The 22578-nt window shown below is 38.1% G+C and overlaps 1 protein-coding gene across 5 annotated transcripts in view; it reads left to right on the top strand.

Annotated features, from left to right (window-relative positions):
• Positions 1-557: 557 nt before the first annotated feature.
• Positions 558-22578, top strand: part of THOC2 (THO complex subunit 2) — a 108863-nt gene continuing 86842 nt past the window's right edge. For 4 of the 5 annotated variants that reach the window (XR_008446126.1, XM_054039011.1, XM_054039010.1 and 1 more), the window contains exons 1-4: positions 568-662; positions 8542-8600; positions 12855-12946; positions 16441-16492. Coding sequence is in view for 4 of the 5 variants with exons in the window: in XM_054039011.1 (XP_053894986.1) it covers positions 595-662; positions 8542-8600; positions 12855-12946; positions 16441-16492 (271 nt within the window). In the remaining variant the exon portion in view is untranslated. Of the gene's footprint in view, positions 663-8541; positions 8601-12854; positions 12947-16440; positions 16493-22578 lie in introns of all 5 variants that reach the window. The other variant, XM_054039012.1, reaches the window with a different exon arrangement.

Here is a 22578-nt window from a genome sequence, read left to right as displayed (position 1 = left end):
TGGGTAAGAACCTCACTTCTTCAGATGCCATCTGAAGAAGTGAGGTTCTTACCCACGAAAGCTTATGCTCCCAATACTTCTGTTAGTCTTAAAGGTGCCACAGGACCCTCTGTTGTTTTTTACAGATTCAGCCTAACACGGCTACCCCCCTGATACTTGTATTCAGTGGGTGGATGCAGGGGGCTGGATGTATTGGTTGGGTTGCTGGGCCCCAGTGATATTGGTGTATGGGGGGAGAGTGCTGGGGGCAGGTGTTAGCGGGGCGCTGTTAGGCGATATCGATGTCTTTGGTGGGGGGTTGTCGGGGGCCCGGTGTTGCCGGAGTATCGGGGGGAGGGGGGTCGGGACGCGCTCGGCCCGGCGCTGTCTGGCCGGGGAGGTTTGCGGGCAGGCGGCGGGGCCGGGGCTTAGCAGCAGCCGCGCACTGAGGGGAGGCGGACTCGGGAGTGTTACGCTGCCGCTCGGCGGGAGAGCGCGCGTTCTTCTCCCAGGCTGCCCCGGGCCCGCTTCCCGTCATGCCTGGCGGGCCGGCCCGTCCCCTCTGACCCCGGCCCGTCGCTCCCCCATCCGGGCTCTCGGCGCCACACGGGGAAGATGGCGGCGGCGGGGGCGCTCCCTGCCGAGTGGATAAAGAACTGGGAGAAATCGGGCAAGAGCGAGTTGTGAGTGCGGGGGGCGGAGGGGGCCGGGCGCTGGAGTCCGGGGCCCGCCGGCCGGGCGCTAGGGGCTGGAGTCTGGGGCCCGGTCGGGCGGAGGGGCCGGGAGCTGGGAACGCCGTGGGTAGAGGGCAGGGCTCTGGGCTGCGTGCCCCATATCGCACCCCAAAGGGCTCAGCGCCCCTTACCGGGTCTGCGCCCTTTCACCCTCACTAGCGCCCTCCCCGGGGCGTGACCCGCCCCCCTCCGCCGGCCCAGCTCGCTGGGCTCTGGGTGCACAGGTCCCAAGCGCCCCCTTCCTGCCCGTGGGCTAAGCTCCCCCGAGCGTTGCCCCCCGTTCGCCCCCAGCGTCTCCGCTCTTGGGGCTGAGCCCAAGGCTCTCGAGTTGGCCTGTCTCCGCCTGTGGCGAAGCGTCAGGCGCCCCAATACGGAGCATCCCCGGCAAGGCCCCAGCCCCGAAATCCTTCGATCCGAGGGATTTAACGCCCACGTCTCTTCTCCGATCCAGCCCAGGGTGGTCACTACCGTGGATGGTTCATTCCTCCCTTGTGCTCCCGCGGGGTGGGCTTTGTGTGCCAAGAGAGTTCCACTTCACCCTCCCCAGTCCCTCTGGGTCCATTGGGCTTGGCAGAGAAAAGAGCTGCCTTGTCACTAGTCCTAAGAGGTCTCCACTTTGGCAGGTTCCCTGATTGTATTTATTGCCCACTATGTGTTGGGGTTGCCTCTGATCCAGAGGTTTGACTTGAAATTCACAGTCTCCTCAATTTAACATTGACTTGTTACTTGGGATGAAGGTTTTTTAATATTGTAGATTAATCTGAAGAGCTCTTAAAAACTTCCATCTCTCTGCCATTTATTAAAAGTGATGATACTTTCAAAGTTAAATTTTAAGCATAGAATATTTTGTAGTGAATTTCAGTGAGACATTATAGTATTCACAGCATCATTAATTTCCCTTACTCAAATTGGCACAGCTGTACAGTCCTCTCAAAAGCTGGATGAGGGGAAGAGGTGGTGAGGTGAATGGAGAAGGTAGAAGCCCTCTGCAAACAGCACCATTCTTCCCTTGACCTGTTCCGTTTTGTAGTGAAAGGAGTGGAATAGTCTTGTTGTCTGTGCCCTTGCATCATGCTATATATAAGCTTGACATAACCATGGCTTACACATGTTTTGGTCTATACTAAAAACTAAACTGTATTATGACCAAATAAAGAAACAGCTGTATGGTAATAGGGTCCCCTGACAGTAATAACTGCAGTGTAGATGGGTCTATAAAGAAACTAAAGTTCAAACTCCTTTTTAACTTTCCCTGTTTAGGATTCTATGTTGACAACTGAATTCACAATAAGCTTGAAAGATAGTGAATAAGTATAGAGACCGTATATTAGCCATTGTTTACGAATTTTTGTGTGTATATAGCAAGAACAATGGAATATACAAATGTAATACTTAAGCAATGTCTATTACAATATATAAATAGGTATAGTTCATTAAATTACACAGTATTTTTTATATAACATAGGTTTCACATACAAGGCATGTATGTCGAGACTTGCCATTTTTTTCTAGTCCAGTTCTTACTCATGTTTGAGTCAGGAAACTGTTCAATATGATTCATTTTTGAAAACCCTCTTATGATAGTTGGTAATACAAAGCTAATGTTGAGAGATATTTCATAGTTGATTGTGTAAAGATATGTGCATTGTTTTGAAGACTCTATAGTGCTATAAAAGCAAATTTGCAGCAGTTTAGAAGGGGTGGATTAGCTTAGTCTTTGACTATTGTAGGATTCATACAGATCAGCTAAACCATTTTCTAACAAAAAGACAGACTATCTTAGAAATATGTTACACGAAAGTATTCTAGTCTAGCCTGTGAACAAAAACAGAATATAAAATGATTTTGGTCCATTTATGATGGCTTATCACAGTGTTACCATTTTAAATTTTTTGAAAATGAAGAATTGTATCTTTATCAAACATTCCAGAAGATTTCTTGTGCACCAAAATTCTGGTTTCCTTGGAAGTACATACTGAGTAATTTTGTTAGAATTTTTATTCTGAAACACTGACCAATCCCCTCTGTTAATAAAGAAAAGCAATTATTGATTGCATTTTACATTCATTTTAGATATGGAAATGAAATGCTTCAAAAATATTTTGTAACAGTTCTAGAAATGAAGAATTAGAAGCTTAGAAAGGGTGCTAAGTGCTTTGCAGAAGACCTAGGACATGAATCCAGCTCTAAAGAGCTTGCAGTCTAAATTAAATACATAGCATGACTGATTAAGTTCATAAACTATGGGAAGGGGATGAGCTGTAGAAGGACAACACCTGTAATTCTAGCAACTAAAGCTAAGTGATAAATGTTAGCAAAACTTGTTTTACCCATCTTTTTCATTGGGGGCAAGCTCCTATTCTCAAGCCAATGTTTAGTTTTTAAGTATGGTGGGGCTGGGCAAAACAGAAGCAAAATATCAGCTTTCACTCAAATAAGAACCAAGAATTGTCTGGGGAACAATCTATGGTTAGTAGGAAGAAAAGGTGAAGACAGAAAATTCATTAATTGCTGGTAATGTAGGGTAGCTTATGAGATCCAGGAAGATCACAGTCTGAAATGATATGTTGGCAAAGTTATTAGTTATCTATACTTAAGCATCATTTTACAAGTTGGGAATTGCCCTAATGAAACAGACCAAATAGTTTGTCTTGTTTAGTATTTTGATTCTTGACTGTGATCGGTTCTGGATGCTCAAAAGGCAGAAGTAAACAGCCCACTATATATTACTCCTTATATAATACTGTATAAAAGTGTGGTGATGAGGTTATGCTCTGAAGCATGAGAGTTGATGGCTTTTGTAATATTATTAGGGCTGTCAAGCGATTAAAAAAATTAATCCTGATTAATCACGCTGTTAATAATAGAATACAATTTATTTAAATATTTTTGGATGTTTTAGATCATTTTCAAATATATTCAATTACAACACAGAATACAAACTGTACAGTGCGCACTTTATATTTATTTTTGGTTACAAACATTTCCACTGTAAAAAAAAAACAAAAAAACCCCAAAGAAATAGTATTTTTCAGTTCACCTAATACAAGTATTGTAGTGCAATCTCTTTACCATGAAAGTTGAACTTACAAATGTAGAATTATGTATAAAACCCCTCTGCATTCAAAAATAAAACAATGTAAAATTTTAGAGATTACAAGTCCAATCAGTCCTACTTCTTGTTCAGCCAATCGCTCAGACAAACACGTTTGTTTACATTTGCAAAAGATAATGCTGCCCGCTTCTCGTTTACAATGTCGCCTGAAAGTGAGAACAGGTGTTTGAATGGCGCTGTTGTAGCTGGCATCTTAAGATATTTACATGCCAGATGCGCTAAAGAGTCGTGTACCTTGATGCTTCAACCACCATTCCAGAGGACCTGTGTCCATGCTGATGAAAGGTTCTGTCTGATAATGGACCAAAGCAGTGAGGACCAACAAATGTTCATTTTTATCATCTGAGTCAGATGCCACCAGCAGAAGGTTGATTTTCTTTTTTGGTGGTTTGGGTTCTATAGTTTCTGCATCAGTGTGTTGCTCTTTTAAGACTTCAGAAAGCATGCTCCACACCTTATCCCTCTCAGATTTTGGAGGGCACTTGAGATTCTTAAATCTTGGGTCGAGTGATTAGCTATCTTTAAAAATTTCACATTGGTATCTTTTTTGCATTGTCAAATTTGCAGTGAAAGTGTTCTTAAAACGAACAGCGTGCTGGGTCATCACCCGAAATTGCTATAACATGAAATATATGGCAGAATGCGGGTAAAACACAGAGCAGGAGACATACAATTCTCCCACAATGAGTTCAGTCACAAATTTAATTAACACATTATTTTTTTAACAAGCATCACCCGGAACGATGGCCAAAGAATGAAGAGACATATGAATCTTTAGTGCATCTGGAATGTAAATATCTTGCAATACCAGGTACAACAGTGCCATGCGAATACCTGTTCTCACGTTCAGGTGACATTGTAATTAAGAAGTGGGCAGCATTATCTCCCCTAAATGTAAGCAAACTTGTTTCTCTTAGCGATTGGCTGAACGAGAAGTAGGACTGAGTGGACTTGTAGGCTCTAAAGTTTTACATCATTTTGTTTTTGAGTGCAGTTTTATAACAAAAAAACCCTACATTTGTAACTTGCACTTTCATGATAAAGAGAGTGCACTACAGTCCTTGTATGAGGTGAATTGAAAAATACTATTTCTTTATCATTTTTACAGGGCAAATATTTGTAATAAAAAAATAATATAAAGTGAGCACTGTACTCTTTGTATTCGGTGTTGTAATTGAAATTGATATATTTGAAAATGTAGAAAAACATCCAAAAATATGTAATAAATTTCAATTGGTATTCTGTTGTTTAACAGTGAGAGCAATTGTGATTAATTTTTTTTGAGTTAATCGCGTGAGTTAACTGCGATTAATCGACAGCCCTAAATATTATCCTAGCTAGTCTGATCTTTTGTACTTTTTAAAGAGTCTTTGTTTATTTTGATAAACAAGTATGACAGATGTGTCAAAAAACATGGAGTGGATCATGGTACTGTAAGTTTAAAAAATGCAATATCTATAGTCAGCATTAACAAAGAGATTAAGACAATTCAATCTATGTATTATTCTAAGCAATATGAAAAATACTAAATCATAAAGTTAACACTGTTATGACATAAACATTAATACTCAAATAACAGATCATAAAGATTCTGGACATATCCATAGATGGCTACGATCAAAAATAAAAATATAACAGATTAGTCTAAGCGATCAGCCATCCGATTCCTAAAAATTCTTCACAGCCCTTATTTATAATTATTTATAATTGTACGCTTTATAAATAAGGATGTAAATAACATGCAAAAACAGTAACTATGTAACCGATTAAATTTCTATCGTTTACACGGTTAAACGTTAACCCATAGGAACTAGGATGTGGGGGGTGTTGCAGCACCCCCATGTTTTACATGGGTCCCAGCTGCCGGCCCCTGTGCCCAGGGGTCCCTGCTGCTGCCTGAATGCGGGGCTGGCAGCTGCACTGGGATGCTAGGTGGCCAAGGGGCTGGCAGCTCGGAGGGACCCTGGGCGCACAGGACGGCAGCTGGGACCCTGGGCAGAGTTTAATCGTTAACAGAAACCGATAAGCATCAAGCTTATCGGTTAACCAGTTAAACTCGTACATCCCTAGTATAAACTCTAATTTAATTAGCTCTTTACAATTCAGTAAATGTCTAGGCCTTCTTAAACAATTTTTGAACTATTTGTCGCAATCAGTATCTCGCATCAGTGAGTTTCACATACCAGTTATATGTTGGAAAAAAGTATTTAAAATTTTTTGCCTTTTAATTTATGTGTCACTTGTTTTTGGAGAGGTTAGTTAGTGCTGGTCTTTCTTTTTCTTTTCTTACTAACTGCTCTTAATCTTCCTGGAAGCTCCCACACTTGTAACTTTATTTTAGTCCTGTGTTTTTTTTTTTAAATGAGGTGACCCAAACTGAACATTGTTCACGGTGAGGTCATTTTTATATATGTGCGCGTTCACATGCACACGCAGAGTGTGCATGTGTGTATCTTAACCCTTCTAAGTATACCATAATATCTTATTTGCGTGTGTTTCGCCACTGCTTGGTACTGGGCGGACATGTCCATTGAACTTATACAATGACACCTTTGTTTTCTTGTAAATTAAAAGACTAATCCAGGATCGTGTAGTGTGTCAGAGTAGCTTTAATGATTTCTTTGGCCACCTTAAACAATGGGTTGATCTTCAAGATGAGCTGAAAGAGCATTCTTGATATTTTGAGTCTTGTTTCAGTGTGTCGTGTGTGATGGGAGTTTATATTTGTCTGTAGTACAGAAACAACTTAAAACCCTTGAACTTGCACTAAGATCTGCTGAAGTGGACCCTTTAGCGCACAGTGGAGTTCCATTAACATCACAGCTTGTTGATCCATTATAAAAACTGATATCGGAAGGACTTTGTGCTCCAAAGGGTCTGCCTGAGTGGATCCCAGTGTAGGATCAGGGACTTAGTTTGACTGTTAATTTTAAGCAGAAAGTAGAAATGACTGCACATAGGCTGACTGTAATGTGTACTAATTAATCTACTTAATATTTAAGAAAATACACAGTAGACTCAGAAGAAAGACTAGGTTGAGATCAGATGGCCTGAAATAGTTCTTTTGAAGAAATATTGATTTTTGTAAATGCTTTTAAAGGTCTATTTATCTTGGTTAATAATGAATAGAAGAAAATTCACCATTAGTGAAAGAATGAAATAGAAGCTTCTTGGCCCCAACGTTAGAAATAGACCTGTCCATGTTATGTGATATGTTAGAGAGAATCTATTGTGTTTTCTGTAACAATAAAAAAGTAATCATAATAATTTGAGCCATACCTTCACTTTATGTGGCACGAAAGCTTCCATAGTGTAGCTGTACAGTGAACCTGCTTATTGCATTATATTTACATTTGAAATTGCACATTTTCTTAATGTTTGACACAGTATATGTATCTTTTTGTTGTTAAAATCACCTAATACTTTGATTGATAGAACAGCTGTTTGGACCAGATTGGAAGGGAGTTGTGTGCATTGGTTGCAAGCAGCCTGAGTGACTGGCTATGATTGTTGTATGAGCTTTCTTTAGAAGAGTTAATATATAATTTTGGTTATGATATCAAGGAAACCTAATATTTTTATATATAATCTACATTATAACATAGTGCTATGAGTTTTTATATATCTTTATGAGAGAATGTAGAATTTGCATAGTTTTGATGCTGTCTTCATTTTTAATTTTCTCAAACTCTGAAATGAATTGTAATATCTGAAGTTGTGGTCCTTACAAGAATATAATTGTTCTCTTGCAAACTTTAAAAAAATCTGATTTGAGCAGTCTACTACAATTTTATAAATGTAGGCATTTACACATTTTTTAGGTCTTTGCTCTTATGTTTTGGGGCCTGATCTTGCAGTGAGAACAGCGCAGGAAGATCCCGGTACCCTTGAGGAGCATTTTTGAAGTCAAAGCCCCACCTGGGTGCACAGATAGCTATTAACAAAAAACAAAAACAAAAACAAAAAAAAAATCTTAAAATATGTAAGGTCTTCTCTTTCACAAATATGTAAGGTCTTCTCTTTCACAAGGTATTCTCTTTCACAACAGTGTTTGTTTTTAAAATGGATACAAGATTATTTAGAATGCTGTTGTGTAGACATATTTTTTAAAATAAGGGATTTGCACAATATAACCCAGACACTGATCTAGAGGACAGAACCCTCCAGCCTATAATCATCTTTTTTTATATTTTTATTTAAAGATTAAAATAGATACTTAGTGTGTGCACACTCCTCCCCCTTGCTGGGATTATGTTCTGTGAAATCATGTGAATGCCTAGCATTAAAACGTGAACAAATATTTCAAACATACATATGGGCAAAAGTTCAATAATGGCCACTGGAAAGATACATGCATGTCACTTCTTAACGATATTATGTAAATGGCAGTGCTTTCTTGCCTACTTTTATGTCCTTATATTGCCTTAATTTCTCAGTTTTCTGGCAGTCGTGCTGAGAAAGCGTGGCAATCCAGAAGCTGGTGTATGGAAGTACTGCTACATTTGTAACTTTTCTAAATTAAGATCCTAATTTTAGCTTTAAGTATTGAATAAAGATTATGTTTTGGTTTTCAACTGGTTTGGCTTGTCAAAATAATCTAAAATAACTAGATACATATAGAACAGCAAACAGTACTATATAATTGTATTTGTAACTAAACTTCATGACTGATTTTGAAAACTGAAATTGTATAAAGAATATTTCTCTTTTCAGTTTGCAGTTATGCCGCACGCTTAGTGAAAATAAAAGCCATGAAAATGTGACTTTCAGAGGTAAGTTGATATCATCCAATATACTTGGAGTGTGTATATATATGAAATTGATCAGGGTCCAAATGTGTGCCTGGATGGAATGTCAATATGTATGGTGATTGCTGCATAATAAGGAGGGGGGAGCTCAGTGCATACAGCCAGGAGGATATCCATTTACACAGATTCAGTTAATCTCAAACATTCACACAGGAAGTATGTGAAGGGAGCGCTTTGCAGACCCGCAACCAGTCTTTGGTTAGGGAGGTGGATTTCTTCATAGTAACTCCTTGTGAAGTTCCATATGCAAAGCTCAACTGCTTACGTTTTGTGGAGAGCTGAGTTTTATTCTAACAAGTAATTAGGAATATAAGAAATGCTTGGAATGTACAGAAGTAGCTGCTTAATAATGCAAGTATAAACTCTTAATCATATTGTTCAGTTTGCTCCTATAGAGTTATAGTTCTTAGTTTCCAATTCTGTCTTCCTTGGGTAAATATATTGCCGGTTTTAGTTTCTAAAGTTCCAATTTTAAAAAGGGTTTTAACGTTCATTCTAAAATGTGTGTATTTACAATTTTGATGGGGAGCTTTAAGAATTAGAATGATTAAAATGTCCAAGGACAAATAAAAAAGCATAATTTTGCAACATAAACAAGAAAAATTGAATTTTGGCTTTATTTGCTCTGTATGATTCCCTGAAAGGAAAGATTCAATATTATGGAGGCTGCAAAGCTGCTTACTTTGTTTAGGTGATGTCTGGGGATCTTGTTAAAACAGTTGCCTTGGGAAACGATAAAAGCAGAGGGGATTATTATTTTGAAACACAAATGTGATTTAATTAATTTTGCAAAATAAAAAGTATTTAATGTTAAACAAATAAGTAAAATTGCAAAAATTTATTTTAACTCCCAGGTATGTTTAGAATAAGTAATTGTTTTAATAGAAGGCTGATGGCCCAAAAATGAGCTGTTTTCAATCATCATCTTCCTTTATTGACTTTTATAAACTTGAGATTCAAACTTTCATTGAAATTTATAAAGCTGTCTATTTCCTTCTGATTGAGGAAAGTTACTAGATTTGGTGACATACTTAAAAAATTGAAATTTATGCAGTCTCTATAATTGAACAATTCTCATTCAATTAAAACATAGAAGGGTCTGATTCTGCTCTCGCAATGATATAAAATGGGAATAACTCCATTAAATCAGTGTTTTGTGTTATAAAACTAGTGAGAGGAAATCAGGCCCACAGTCTACTGGGGAACTCCTAGTTATCTATTTCAGAAGATAAATTAGCTTGAGGAAGACAAAACACTTTAAATTTTCTTTTTTTTTTAGATGCTTAGATACAACAATGGTGCTTTCAATAAAAAAAGGAATTAAATTGTGATTAATTTATATTATTTTTGTGTGAATTGTTACTACCAGCACTTCTTAAAATTCTGAGTAAGTTCTATATCAATTTCAACTGCTGCTTCCCTTATATATTAAAATTATTTAGTTGTATTTTGATGACTATTATTGTAGTGTCCTAGAAACACCAATCAAGGATTATGGTTCCATTGGGGTATGTGCTATACAAGCAAATAGGACAGTCTGTGTCCCAGATGCTGTTTCTGTCTCAGAATAAGTTGAGATTTAAGCTGAGAAGTCTGTAAGTGTAATAGAGTATGCTTCTGTCTCATCTGATGACTAAGGTATCAAACTTTTTAAATTATTTCTGGAGCATATGTTGACCTACTATAAAATGCATCTGAATTATATATTTCAAATATCCTAAATATCCACCCAAAATTTAAACAACCCCCTCAAACGTCTACTTCTGAAATAATACCATTATTTATTTAGAAGATACGCCATTTCTCAATATTGCAGTTGATCTTGGAAAAAATATCTTGGACTGTCTAGTTAGGTGACTGACTTTGACTAACTGATTATTTTGAAGATTAGTGTAATCAATGAATGGGGATTCAAAGCAGAGGACAGGAACATAGAAGTTGTCATATTGGATCAGACCTGAGGTTCATATAGTTCATTATCGTGTCTCCGACTGTGGCCAGTACCATATGCTTTGGAGGAAGATGTAGGATTGCTGCAGTACGGAGGGTTGGGATTACATGTCCCCACATTAGGTCTCCTCCTGAATTCTAATAGTTAGAGATTGGCTTAAACTCTGAAGAATTAGAGTTCCTTCATCAGAAATACTACTTCAAAGAAAATTAAGAACTTTTTGCCCAACTCTGAAATTAAACAATTCCATGCTATTAATGTAACTTCAGGTTAGAGTTTTGTAATCCCAAATGTATAGAGTAGTTGGGTTTCGTCAAAAAGATCCACGATCTCAGTACTTATTGAGCACACTGTTGAGGTTTAATATTTTCAACCGGGTGTTTTGTATGGCTATATCTACATGGCTTGGTAGGAGTGTGATTTCCCCTGCTAGTGTTCACATAGTTGCGCTAACTCTCAGTGAGCTAGCGCAAGTATAAATAGCAGTGTAGCCAAACTATAGCATTGGTTGTGGCTGTGGAGACATGGGTGAGCCTTCCCAAATATATACGCACCAATTTCAGGTGGTTTTGTATTCATTACGACTCAGCGGTGCTTTCATGGCCACTACCAGTGCTATTATGGCTACACTGCTATTTATATTGGTACTAGCTCAATGAGAGCCTGCGCGAGTGTGAGGTGAGGAGCGGAATCACACCCCTAGCTTGTAGTGTAGACATAGCCTATAACAGTGGTGGCCAAATTTACTGACCCTCCGAACCGCATACGACAATCTTCAGAAAATCAAGAGCCGGGGTGCGCCTGCCGGGGCTTGGGGCCTCAGCCCTGCAGGAGCCGCCTGCTGGGGCTTGGGGCTTCAGCCCTGCTCCTGCTGAAGCCCTGCTGGGCTGGAGCCTTGAGACCGCCCCCCTCCCTGCTGGGCAGAAGCCAGAGGCTATGTAGGGGAGGGGGAGGGACACATGAGGTAACATGGTCCCCCCCCAACCCCCCGATTTTTGCCAGGGTTTGCCGGCCATGGCCAGTTACATGCTGCAGCATGGCCCCCTCCATGCAAGGCAGCTGCTGGATCTGGCAAGATGGGGGCTGCGGCCGTAGTGAGAGGCAGTGGCAAATAGCTGGGAGCTGCAGGCAGAGCCTCTGCTTTTGCTGCTGCCTCTCCCCGCCCCTCCCTGCAGCTCCCAGGTGTTTGCCATTGCCTCTCCACGGGGAGCTAACACCTGGGAGCTGCAGGGAGGGGCTGCTGAGGGTAGGGGGGCATGCCTAGGAGGGCATGACTCAAGCTGTTGGGCGGGACCTTTAAATTGTGCCCCCGCTCCCCCCAACAGGTACCAGTTGTCTCTGGCAGAAGTCCCTAATCCCACCACCCTGTCGCCCCAAGCTTCCCCCCTGCTTCCAGTCTGCTAGGCGGAGAATGGGGGGCCTCCATGAACCATACTTTACCTGTAAAAGAGCCTCATGTGGCTCAGGAACAGCGGTTTGGCCACCCCGGCCTATAATATAATTATACGCATAATGAAAATGTACCTCCTTTGTGTTTTGGCTTTTAGTCACATCAGTTATTATAAATGTATTTACTCACACTGTAATAAGGTGTTTTAAAGACAATTCTCTATACATTTAAAATACTGTAGCCATCTGTTTTTAACTTGTTGGAACCATGTGTACAAAACAAGCATGTATTTAATGTTCTATAATTCTCCCCAAACACACAGTCTCTGTTCCAAGGAGCAGTGAAGAACTTTGCAATTTAATGTAACGCTCTGAAGCATGTGACATTACCTAGTCATAGAAGCTTTTCTCCATTTTTCTCTCTACAAAGTATTCAGCCTGACAAAGTGTTACTCAGTTATTAATTTTCCACCTAAAGAAGTGAATACTGATTATCTTAATTTTTATAGCTGCAACTTAGTTTATTATAGTATTTTTCCTTTGTCATGACGTAATCTCCAATTTATGTGGACTATGCAAATGTGTCTTTATGCTGAATTTTAGCCAGTTAAACTCATATTGTGCATGAGACTGGTGTAATAATGCATCCCATTTTAGTCTATGGCATTTAACTCTCTTTCCATAGAATCTCTAGGGCAAGGACCATATTTTGTTATGTGCTTGTACAGTGTCTTGTCCTGTGAGGCCAGATTGGGACCTCAGAACGCTGCCTTATACAAATAAATAATCTGGGTGAAGTGGGGAAAAAAGTAGTTTTTCCCTAAAAATTAGACTAAGGATTACCTAACACTTGTTTTCCTATGTTTTATGTTTGACAGATATCCAGCAGGCTCTGTATGAGCTTGCAAATCACGTTGTCAAGGGAAACCTAAAGCACGATCAAGCTTCTAATGTTCTCAGTGATGTTATAGTAAGTATATATTTGTACTACTTGCTGTAGGTTTATTTAATATTTTAGTTAGCTTATTACTTATGGAAGTCAAAGTAAATGGTAAACCAGCAGAAACACACCAGACCCTGCAGACATAGTCCCTTAAAACTTCTAAAGAAACTGCTTTTACTCTTCGGGCTTGTACACACTAGCACTTAGTTCAGTATAACTCAAGTGCTCAGTGGTGTGAAAAAGTCACCCGCCGAGTGACGTTAGTTGCACCATTCTGAGCGCTGGTGTGGACAGTGCTGTGTCAGTGGGGGGGAAGCTCTCCTGCCAACATAGCTACCACTGCTTGAGGAGGTGGACTTGGAAGTGTAACTCCATGCCAGATACTCTGCCCATCTTGTTCTATCCCTCTCCACCTCCTTCACCTACCCCCCTTCCCACCCAAAATTAAGGTGATACTTTTGACTATTAACACCTTATAGTTTCAGCATAAGTTTAAGGTTTACTATGTGTTGTGAAGAGAGAGGGAATGAAAACACTGAAATGACAAATATTACTTATACACAATTATAACTATTGTGCCAAGACCACTTTAAAGAATATGTTGGTAATGTTACATCTTTCCTGTTGAAGTGCACTGTAATGAATGAAAATTTCCCACGGTTAGGTTAAAATGGTATTCATTGAATGTATATTGAGGATCATCTGGTGAAAAGCTGAAGAGAGAAACAAATGTTTTATAGACATACGTGGGGGACTATGGTACTCAAATGCAAGCTCATTCTTGACTGGGAAGTTTGGATATTTTTTAACTTTATGGTTCTTTTGTGTACCCACAATGCTAGCGAAGCCTTTCAGTTTTTACAATCGGTACTTTTACTATAGAAAATAGTTTAGATACTAGAATGTTCAGGAGGGAGGAGTGGGTGTTTGGGGTAGCTATAGAATAGCGCTGTGGGCTTTTTAGCTAATGCTAGGTCTGATTTATGTGGAGCTCACTTAAATTTCCAACATATTTAAAAATACCTCAGGACTGAAGCTATGAGGGAGGGAAAAAGATGGATTAATTTAGATAACCTGTTTTAATTTTGTTTGGCTGTTGTGCTTTTTAGTTATTTTCCTAAGGAGAGGTTGATTTTCACTGGTTGGTAACCTTTAAAACATATTGATTTGCAACTGAATACAGCCTTTATTGCTAATTTTGGTATTTCTTTTTGCTGACCCTGAAGGATATGCTATATCTAAATACATTTTTCTCATATTGTATAATTGTATAGCTAATGTGCACTTAATTAGATTTTAAGTTTTTACTACTTTATTATGTTAAAAAATGGTGAGTGACGCATTTCTTATTTACTAAATGATTATTGTTTTGGATTTGTGCCCAGCTGTATTTGGATGGAAATTGGAATTCAATCAAAAATGCACAAAACTAGTTTCACCTCACTTAAAAACTACTTGCTTACAAAATCAGACATAAAAATACAAAAGTGTCACAGCACACTATTACTGAACAATTGCTTACTTTCTCATTTTTAACATACAGTTATAAAATAAATTAATTGGAATGTAAATATTGTACTTACATTTCAGTGTATAGTATATAGAGCAGTATAAACAAGTATGAAATTTTAGTTTGCACTGACTACTTTTGTGCTTTTTATGTAGCCTGTTGTAAAACTAAGCAGATATCTTGATGAGTTGATGTACCCCCGGATGACCTCTGTGTACTCCCAGGGGTACACATACACCTGGTGAGAGCCACTGCTATAGGCTACCCCAACAACTTCCACCAGTTCAGTAGTTTGAATATCATTACATTCTGGCAGCAAACATACACTGTTTGAATATTATTTTTATTTAAATGATATAATAGATTTAAAGTAAGTTTAGTAATTAGCATAGATTCTCAATTTCAAATTTAAATAGATTTATTTTAAAAAGAAAACCATGTATGATTTAATTTAAAACAAACTTTTTTTTTAATTTATTTTTTTTTTTAAAATCTACCCTGATTTATATGGCATTGACTTTTCAATATACTTATCCTAGGGCAGTGTTTCTCAAACTGTGGCCGCCGCTTGTGTAGGAAACGCCCCGGCGGGTTTGTTTACCTGCCGCATCCGCAGGTCCGGCCGATCGTGGCTCCCACTGGCTGCGGTTCGCTGCTCCAGTCCAATGAGAGCTGCTGGAAGTGGCACGGGCCGAGGGGTGTACTGGCCGCCGCTTCCAGCACCTTCCACTGGCATGCAGCGGCAAACCGCGGCCAGTGGGAGCCGCGATCGGCCGGACCTGCGGACTAAACAAACTGGCCCGGTCCACCAGGGGCTTTCCCTACACAAGCGGCGGCCCCAGTTTGAGAAACACTGTCCTACTGTGAAACGGAAACCCCAAGATCTGGAGTTATTGTGTGTTAGTGTTTGGGTGCATAGTGTATGGTGTCAGTTTGGCAGATGATTTGTTACATGAAGCCATTTCTTAAATTCTCTGATTTTTAATTTAGAAATTAAGGGAGATGTTCAAAGGCACAAATGACATTTAGGGTACCTACATTCTCTTGACTTAGGATACCCGACTGTCATTTGTGCCTTTGACAGTCCACCCCTTATTTACACCGCTTCTGAAACAGTCACTGTTGTTAAGCGGTGTTCAGTCATTTTAACTTTAATGAAATGTGTGTTTTATATGTTTATATAAGTTAAAAACGATATTATGGTTCAGATTTTGTAAGTGCAAAAGTCAGAACTTCAAATTGTTTGTGACACTTTACAGTTTTGAATAATTATCAAAATGAATACAACTGGCTGTGGACCTGTTTTAAACTGTAAACTTGGGATGTTTATGTTTAGGAAAATCAATGTACTGTTGATGCACAGTACATTCTTAAAATAATTTTAAATTTGATTATTAATCAAAACTTTTTCAAAGTTAGCTGGCTTAAAATATTCTTAAATATGCTGTTCAGGCAAGGGAATATTCTTAAGGCATGCAGAATGTCATTTCTATTCAACTGTGTATCACCATACCTTAGCATAACAAAAAGAACCAAAACCAGGTTAATTGAATCTTAATTGTGCACCCAAAAAAGGCATCTTTGGGTTGAAGAATAAATATAAAATACTTAGTTCCAAAACTGAATTGTAGAAGCACTTGAAAACAGGGACTTACAATGAGTGTGCCTTGTCAACCTTTAATAATAGCATTGCTAATTCAGTGCACTTTTAAAACTTATGCCATACCCTCAGACATGAGTTTAACTGTCTTTGGATTTTTCTTTCAGTACTTTTCAGCTCAGTTGATAATGGTTTCCTTTGTATTAATATTTTCTTTTGTATTTTACCACACACATCAGGCACAATAGATAGTTAAACCACTCCTGTTCATTGATTTAACAAGAGTAATGTTAGTGGATCTAAATTTACATTTCTGTCAAGACTCTATTTCTTTATTAAAACAATAGACTAAAATATTCTAATGACACATTGTGGTATTCCTGCATTTACTGTCTTTTTTGTTTTTGTTAGGAATTTCGGGATGACATGTCCTCCATCCTTGCTGATGTATTCTGCATATTGGGTAGGTTTCTTTCTTCCTTTCATCACTGGAACAGTTTAGTGAAGGAGAAGTGTGTGTTGCGTAGTAAAACACTTCTTATGCCTTACCAAACTATATGTATGTTGTTTAGAAATCAAGGAAATGGATGATAGTTACAGTCTGTTCGAACAGGACTATTATGCAGCTCCCTAGAACGGAGTTGAAGTTTCTGCCATTAGTACTAACGCATTGGTGCAGTGTGTCAGGCAATCCAAATTTCCAGACAACAGAGGCAGATTATTGGTCTTAATGATTGACTGTTTTTAGCTGAAGATTTTTTGGTAGTTTCCCAGCAGTCTCTAGGCTTTATCTGCCCTTTATTGTAGTTTTGTGGAAGGTATCAGTGCTGGAGATGAGGCTTTTATTTACAAAAATTCCTTTCAGAACTCCCAATAAAAGGAGCAACATATGTACATTTCTGTCCTGATTGTGCAATCTTTACTCATTCCAATAGTCCCATGAAAGTTGATGGGAATACATGCACAAAAAGTTACAGAAGCTTGCTCTTAGACGTTGTGAAGTCAGTGACTTAGCAATAGTAACCATAATTATGACTTTTAAACAAAAGCTCTTATAAACTGGTAATTATAATTTTTCTTTAATTCTTCCAAAACCGGATTGTAAATGGTAATGGTAGTTGCTATTGTAGCTGTATTTGCACTTACGCTTTTACTGAAATGGAGCTTAGTCTTACATTATACCTATTGTTCAGAAATACAGTCAGCTGGTTAGGTACAGGAAGAACAATGAGTATAGACAAAACAAATACTTTAAAGATAAGATGCAAGAGAAAAAAGTACACTTTATTCTTTTACAATATACGAAGTTGACCAAAACTTTTATTTCCCTCTATCTACTAAAATTCTTCCTGACTTTTTTTAACAGTAGAAAGATGTCATGATTTACCTTGTTTTTAGTTAAGATATTTTATTGAATTTTTCAAACAGCCTATGTAATATATAAAACAAACTAAGATGATACTTGCAGGCATGATGTAAATCCACATATATCTGGAAAAACAAGTACTATGAAAACACAACTACTAAAAAAAGTATCTGCTGCTGCAGTCAGATCCATGTGGGCAGACCCTTGTGCCTTCGAAGATCAGATTACCCCAAGAGGGTCAATGTGTGTACAAAAAATAAATATGAAATGGCATAAATAACAAGGCAAAGAATATTGTGTTCTAGTCTTTAGTCAAAGGATGAACGGTCATATCTTTTAGGCAGTTTATGTAGAAATTTTGGTAATTTTTACAAAAATGGTGCTAACTGACCTATGAAAAATTTATGATATAAGAAGACTCAAATTCAGGAAGATTTAAAATTAGAAGGAACATAGCCCACCCATTTCAAAGGAATATTCTTTCTAGCTACAGTGATAGCAATCAGAAGAGCTGTTTCTTCCCATACCATCAAACATATGAGCTCTGTAACTTGATAAGTAACCTGATCTGTTATGAGCACATTTCTGGCAGGAATTCCGATTTATGTGTTCAATTTCATATATATATATTTAGTGAGATAAATAGTCTTAAAAACAATTTTAAACTGTAGTTCAAAAAGTTAAATTGAGTTGAGATATGGCTTTAGTTGAGTGAGTGATCTTGCAGTTTCATTTGACTAATGAGGGACAGTGAGTCTTCTCTTAAAGATCTTTACGATTTTGTTATCCAGGAATATATAGCATTTTACCCCAAACTGCTAACATCAATGAAATACTGGCCCAACTACTACCATTAGTATCAGCAGCAACATTTTCTCTGTTATTGGTTTGATATCTGTATGGACCACCAAGAAACTCTTGAGACTGTTCTTTTCCAGATTTGTAATCTGCATGAATGTGTATAAATGTAACTGCTAATTTCATTTAGGAAACTGACTTTTCTCCCCCTTTATGTTGGAGGGCTCTGATATTGTGCATTATTGCCAAAATCCTGCAGCAAAAACATGCGTATTTTGGATCTGATTTTTTCAAATGTAAATAAATAAGCAGAAACATTTGGGGCTGGGAAAGAAGGGGAGGAGCAATTTGTACATAAAGGAGCCATAAAGGGGATGTCATCTTGCTTTGCATATCACCTGAGCGCTCAACAGTAGCTGTTGAGAGGGTTGTGGCTACAGGAGAAGATAATGCTGGCCTGGACTACCCTAACTTGTTTCTGAAAATGGGATCCTTGGGATCACTCAAATTCTCTATTAGTAGAAACAAGGGATTGGCAAAAAAGACCTTTTTTAATGTCTCGTGATCGATCTCACTCTAGCTTCTATATTAACATAATTTTTATTGATTTTTATGGTGAAGATTGTGGGCTTATTAATATCCCTGAACTAAATAGTTCTGGAATTTGTTCCTTTTAAAAATATCAGGGAAAATGAGGGCTAGTTTGTGCATTAGTGATCTTCCCTGAGATAGGGATTATGCATTGTTGCACTGTGTCTGGAGTCGTTCAGGAGAGAGATTGTGACTCAAGACTAATCTAAACTACTGTGCTACATCAACTCAGCTGCACCAATGCAGCTGTGCTATGCTGATGGGAGAGGCATAATTACTCTACCTCAGCGAGAGGCAGCAACTATGTTGGCGGGAGAGTGACTCCCACTGACATACCAGTAGTGTGGACAGCGCTTAGGTTGATGTAACTTGCATTGCTTGTGGGGGTGGCTTTTTCACACACCCCTCCACCCCGAGTGACGTAATTTACATTGACTTAAGCGGTAGTGTAGACAAACCTTCAGTCTGACTGCTGATCTGGGAAAAGTATAAACTTCACTGGTTCTGTTCCTAGCTTAGTGTATGTTTTCTGACATGCCAATCTAATTATGCTCTGTGCTTCTATAGAGGCTGCTTCACCACCTGTGCTCTGAGTAGTGTAATAGGTAGTAATGGGGCACCTTGTAGTGCTGTACAAGTGGACCACAATCTGGCCCTAAATGCAAAGAATAGTATTTAAAGAAACATGAAGGAGGTTGAGAAATTGAATGGCAGGAAGTTCAAAATTGAAGTTCTTCCTGCGATATTAACCAGAGCCATGTTACGTGCTTTGTGCTTTTGATATCCTACATTAATAACACAAAATATATCACTGTTTAACAAGACAAACACATACTATTAGGTATGTTCAAAGCAATGGTTAATATTGCAGGAGCAACCTTAACTTTTGCACTTGATTTCTCAGCTTTAGTGTTAAACTAACAATTGGTTTTTTTTTTGTACTCAATGTAAATGATTAGTTCCAAGTAAGGCCTGATCCTTTTTCTAGTTCTAGATTTAAAACATAGTTATAGGAAACATATTTAAAGGGATTAAATATTGAAGTATAAAAATCTGGTGTGGATGTTTATTGAAAAACTTTAAAATTATTCTTTCTTTGTAGAATATGCAGACTAATTGCCCAGCTACTTTATAGACAAACCATTATAGTTAATTGAGCACACAGCTGAGTTAAAATTCACAGTAATTATACCACTGTATATTATTTGGTAATTGCTACTAGATTTCTACCTGTTATGGATAATAGAAAATATAGGGTAGATTGTTTTCTCTTGAATAACTCTAAAAGCTGATTACAAAGAAAATTTGTTCAAAAAATTCAGATGCAGAATCATAGAATATCAAGGTTGGAAGGGATCTCAGGAGGTCATCTAGTCCAACCCCCTGCTCAAAGCAGGACCAATTCCCAGACAGATTTTTGCCCCAGATCCCTAAGTGGCCCCCTCAAGGATTGAACTCACAATCCTGGGTTTAGTAGGCCAATGCTCAAACCACTGAGCTATCCCTCCCCCCCTTAGATAAATTATACAGTATCACATTCACAGTGTGATAGAGCTCAGTTTGTTTAAAAGCAGCAAGTTCATTACAGTTTTTCACTCTCAGGGTGAATAAATAATTAGACTTTAGCTAATTTAAAATATTGTTGAATAAAACAGTTGTGGCATAACTGAAAAATCTGGAAAATGTAAAATAATAGTTGATACTCAAACCTCTGCTTTTCTCACAACTGTATGAATTAAGGACGCATAAGTGCTGGAACTGGGTGCCTTGGCTTGAAGTAGTAATAAGTGGGGCTGTCGATTAATCAGAGTTAACTCACGCGATTAACTACACAAAATTAATCGCGATTAATCGCAGTGTTAATCGCACTGTTAAAAATAGAATACCAATTGAAATTTGTTAAATATTTTGAATGTTTTTCTACATTTTCAAATATATTGATTTCAATTACAACACAGAATACAAAGTGTCCAGTGCTCACTTTATCTTTATTACAAATATTTGCACTGTAAAAATGATAAAATAAATACTGTTTTGCAATTCACCTCAGACAAGAACCGTAGTGCAATCTCTTTGTTGTGAAAGTGCAACTTACAAATGTAGATTTTGTTGTTGTTGTTGTTACATAACTGCGCTCAAAAAAAAAAAAAAAAAACAATGTAAAACTTTAGAGCCTACAAGTCAACTCAGTCCTACTTCTTGTTCAGCCAAACTCTCAGAGAAACAAGTTTGTTTACATTTACAGGAGATAATGTTTCCTGCTTCTTATTTACAGTGTCACCTGAAAGTGAGAACAGATATTCGCATGGCACCTTTGTAGTCAGTATTGCAAGATATTTACGTGCCATATATGCTAAACATTCGTATGCCCCTTCATGCTTTGGCCACCATTCCAGAATACTTCCATGCTGATGATGCTCATCTAAAAAAAAAAAATGTGTTAATTACATTTGTGACTGAACTCCTTGGGGGAGCATTGTATGTCTCCTGCTCTGTGTTTTACTCGTATTCTGCCACATATTTCATGTTATAGCGGATGATGATCCAGCATGTTGTTCGTTTTAAGAATACTTTCACTACAGATTTGACAAAATGCAAAGAAGGTACCAGTGTGACATTTCTAAAGATAGCTACAGCACTCGATCTAAGATTTAAGAATCTGAAGTGCCTTCCAAAATCTGAGAGGGACGGGGTGTGGATCATGCTTTCTGAAGTCTTAAAAGAGCAACACTCCTGTGTGGAAACTAGAGAACCCGAACCACCAAAAAAGAAAGTCAGCCTTCTGCAGGTGGCATCTGACTCAGATGATGAGAATGAACATGCTTTGGTCTTCACTGCTTTGGATTGTTATCAAGCAGAACCCATCATCAGCATGGTCGCATGTCCTCTGGAGTGGTGGTAGAAGCATGAAGGGACATATGAATCTTTAGCCCGGAATCTGGCACGGAAATATCTTGTAATGCCAGCTACAACAGTGCCATGCGAACGCCTGTTCTCACTTTCAGGTGACGTAAACAAGAAGCGGGCAGCATTATCTCCTGCAAATGTAAACAGATTTGTTTGTCTGAGCAATTGGCTGAAGAAGTAGTAGGGCAGAGTGGACCTGTAGGCTCTAAAGTTTTACATTGTTTTATTTTTGAATGCAGTTATTTTTTGTACATAACTCTACAGTTGTAGGTTCAACTTTCATGATAAAGAGATTGCACTACAATACTTGTATTAAGTGAATTGAAAAATACAATTTTTTATAATTTTTACAGTACAAATATTTATAATAAAAAATAAATATAAAGTGGGCACTGTACACTTTGTATTCTGTGTTGTAATTGAAATCAATATATTTGAAAATGTGGAAAACATCCACAAATATTTAAATAAATGGTATTTTATTATTGTTTAACAGCGCGATTAATTTTTTTAATCGCTTGACAGCCCTATCAATAACCGTAATACCTGGTTTCTGCCTTCAGCACCATCATTATAAAAATTGTTCCAGCACCACTGGCCATATGTGCTTCATATTTAAATGTCTTTGCTTTAGTCTGTCACAGATCATCACTCTTTTTATTTAGAATAGAAGTGTAGGTGTAATATTTCCAAAAAAGTGCTGTCATTCTATTTTGAGAAAGCAAAACGTCAATGGAAAATTGAATTTCAGAGGAGAATAGGCCAATACATTTCTGTGCTCCCTTTTAGTGAAAATGGTTTTATTTGTATATTGCTGTTATTTTAGAAATCAAACTTGTTTAAAAACAATTTCTTAATTTATAACCTGGATTTAGTTTCATTAGTAA

Source organism: Malaclemys terrapin, chromosome 9, assembly GCF_027887155.1.
Source record: "Malaclemys terrapin pileata isolate rMalTer1 chromosome 9, rMalTer1.hap1, whole genome shotgun sequence".
In the NCBI taxonomy this organism is placed as follows: Eukaryota; Metazoa; Chordata; order Testudines; family Emydidae; genus Malaclemys; species Malaclemys terrapin.
Note: the sequence above shows the minus strand (reverse complement) of the source record. Positions and strands in the feature narration are given on the sequence as shown.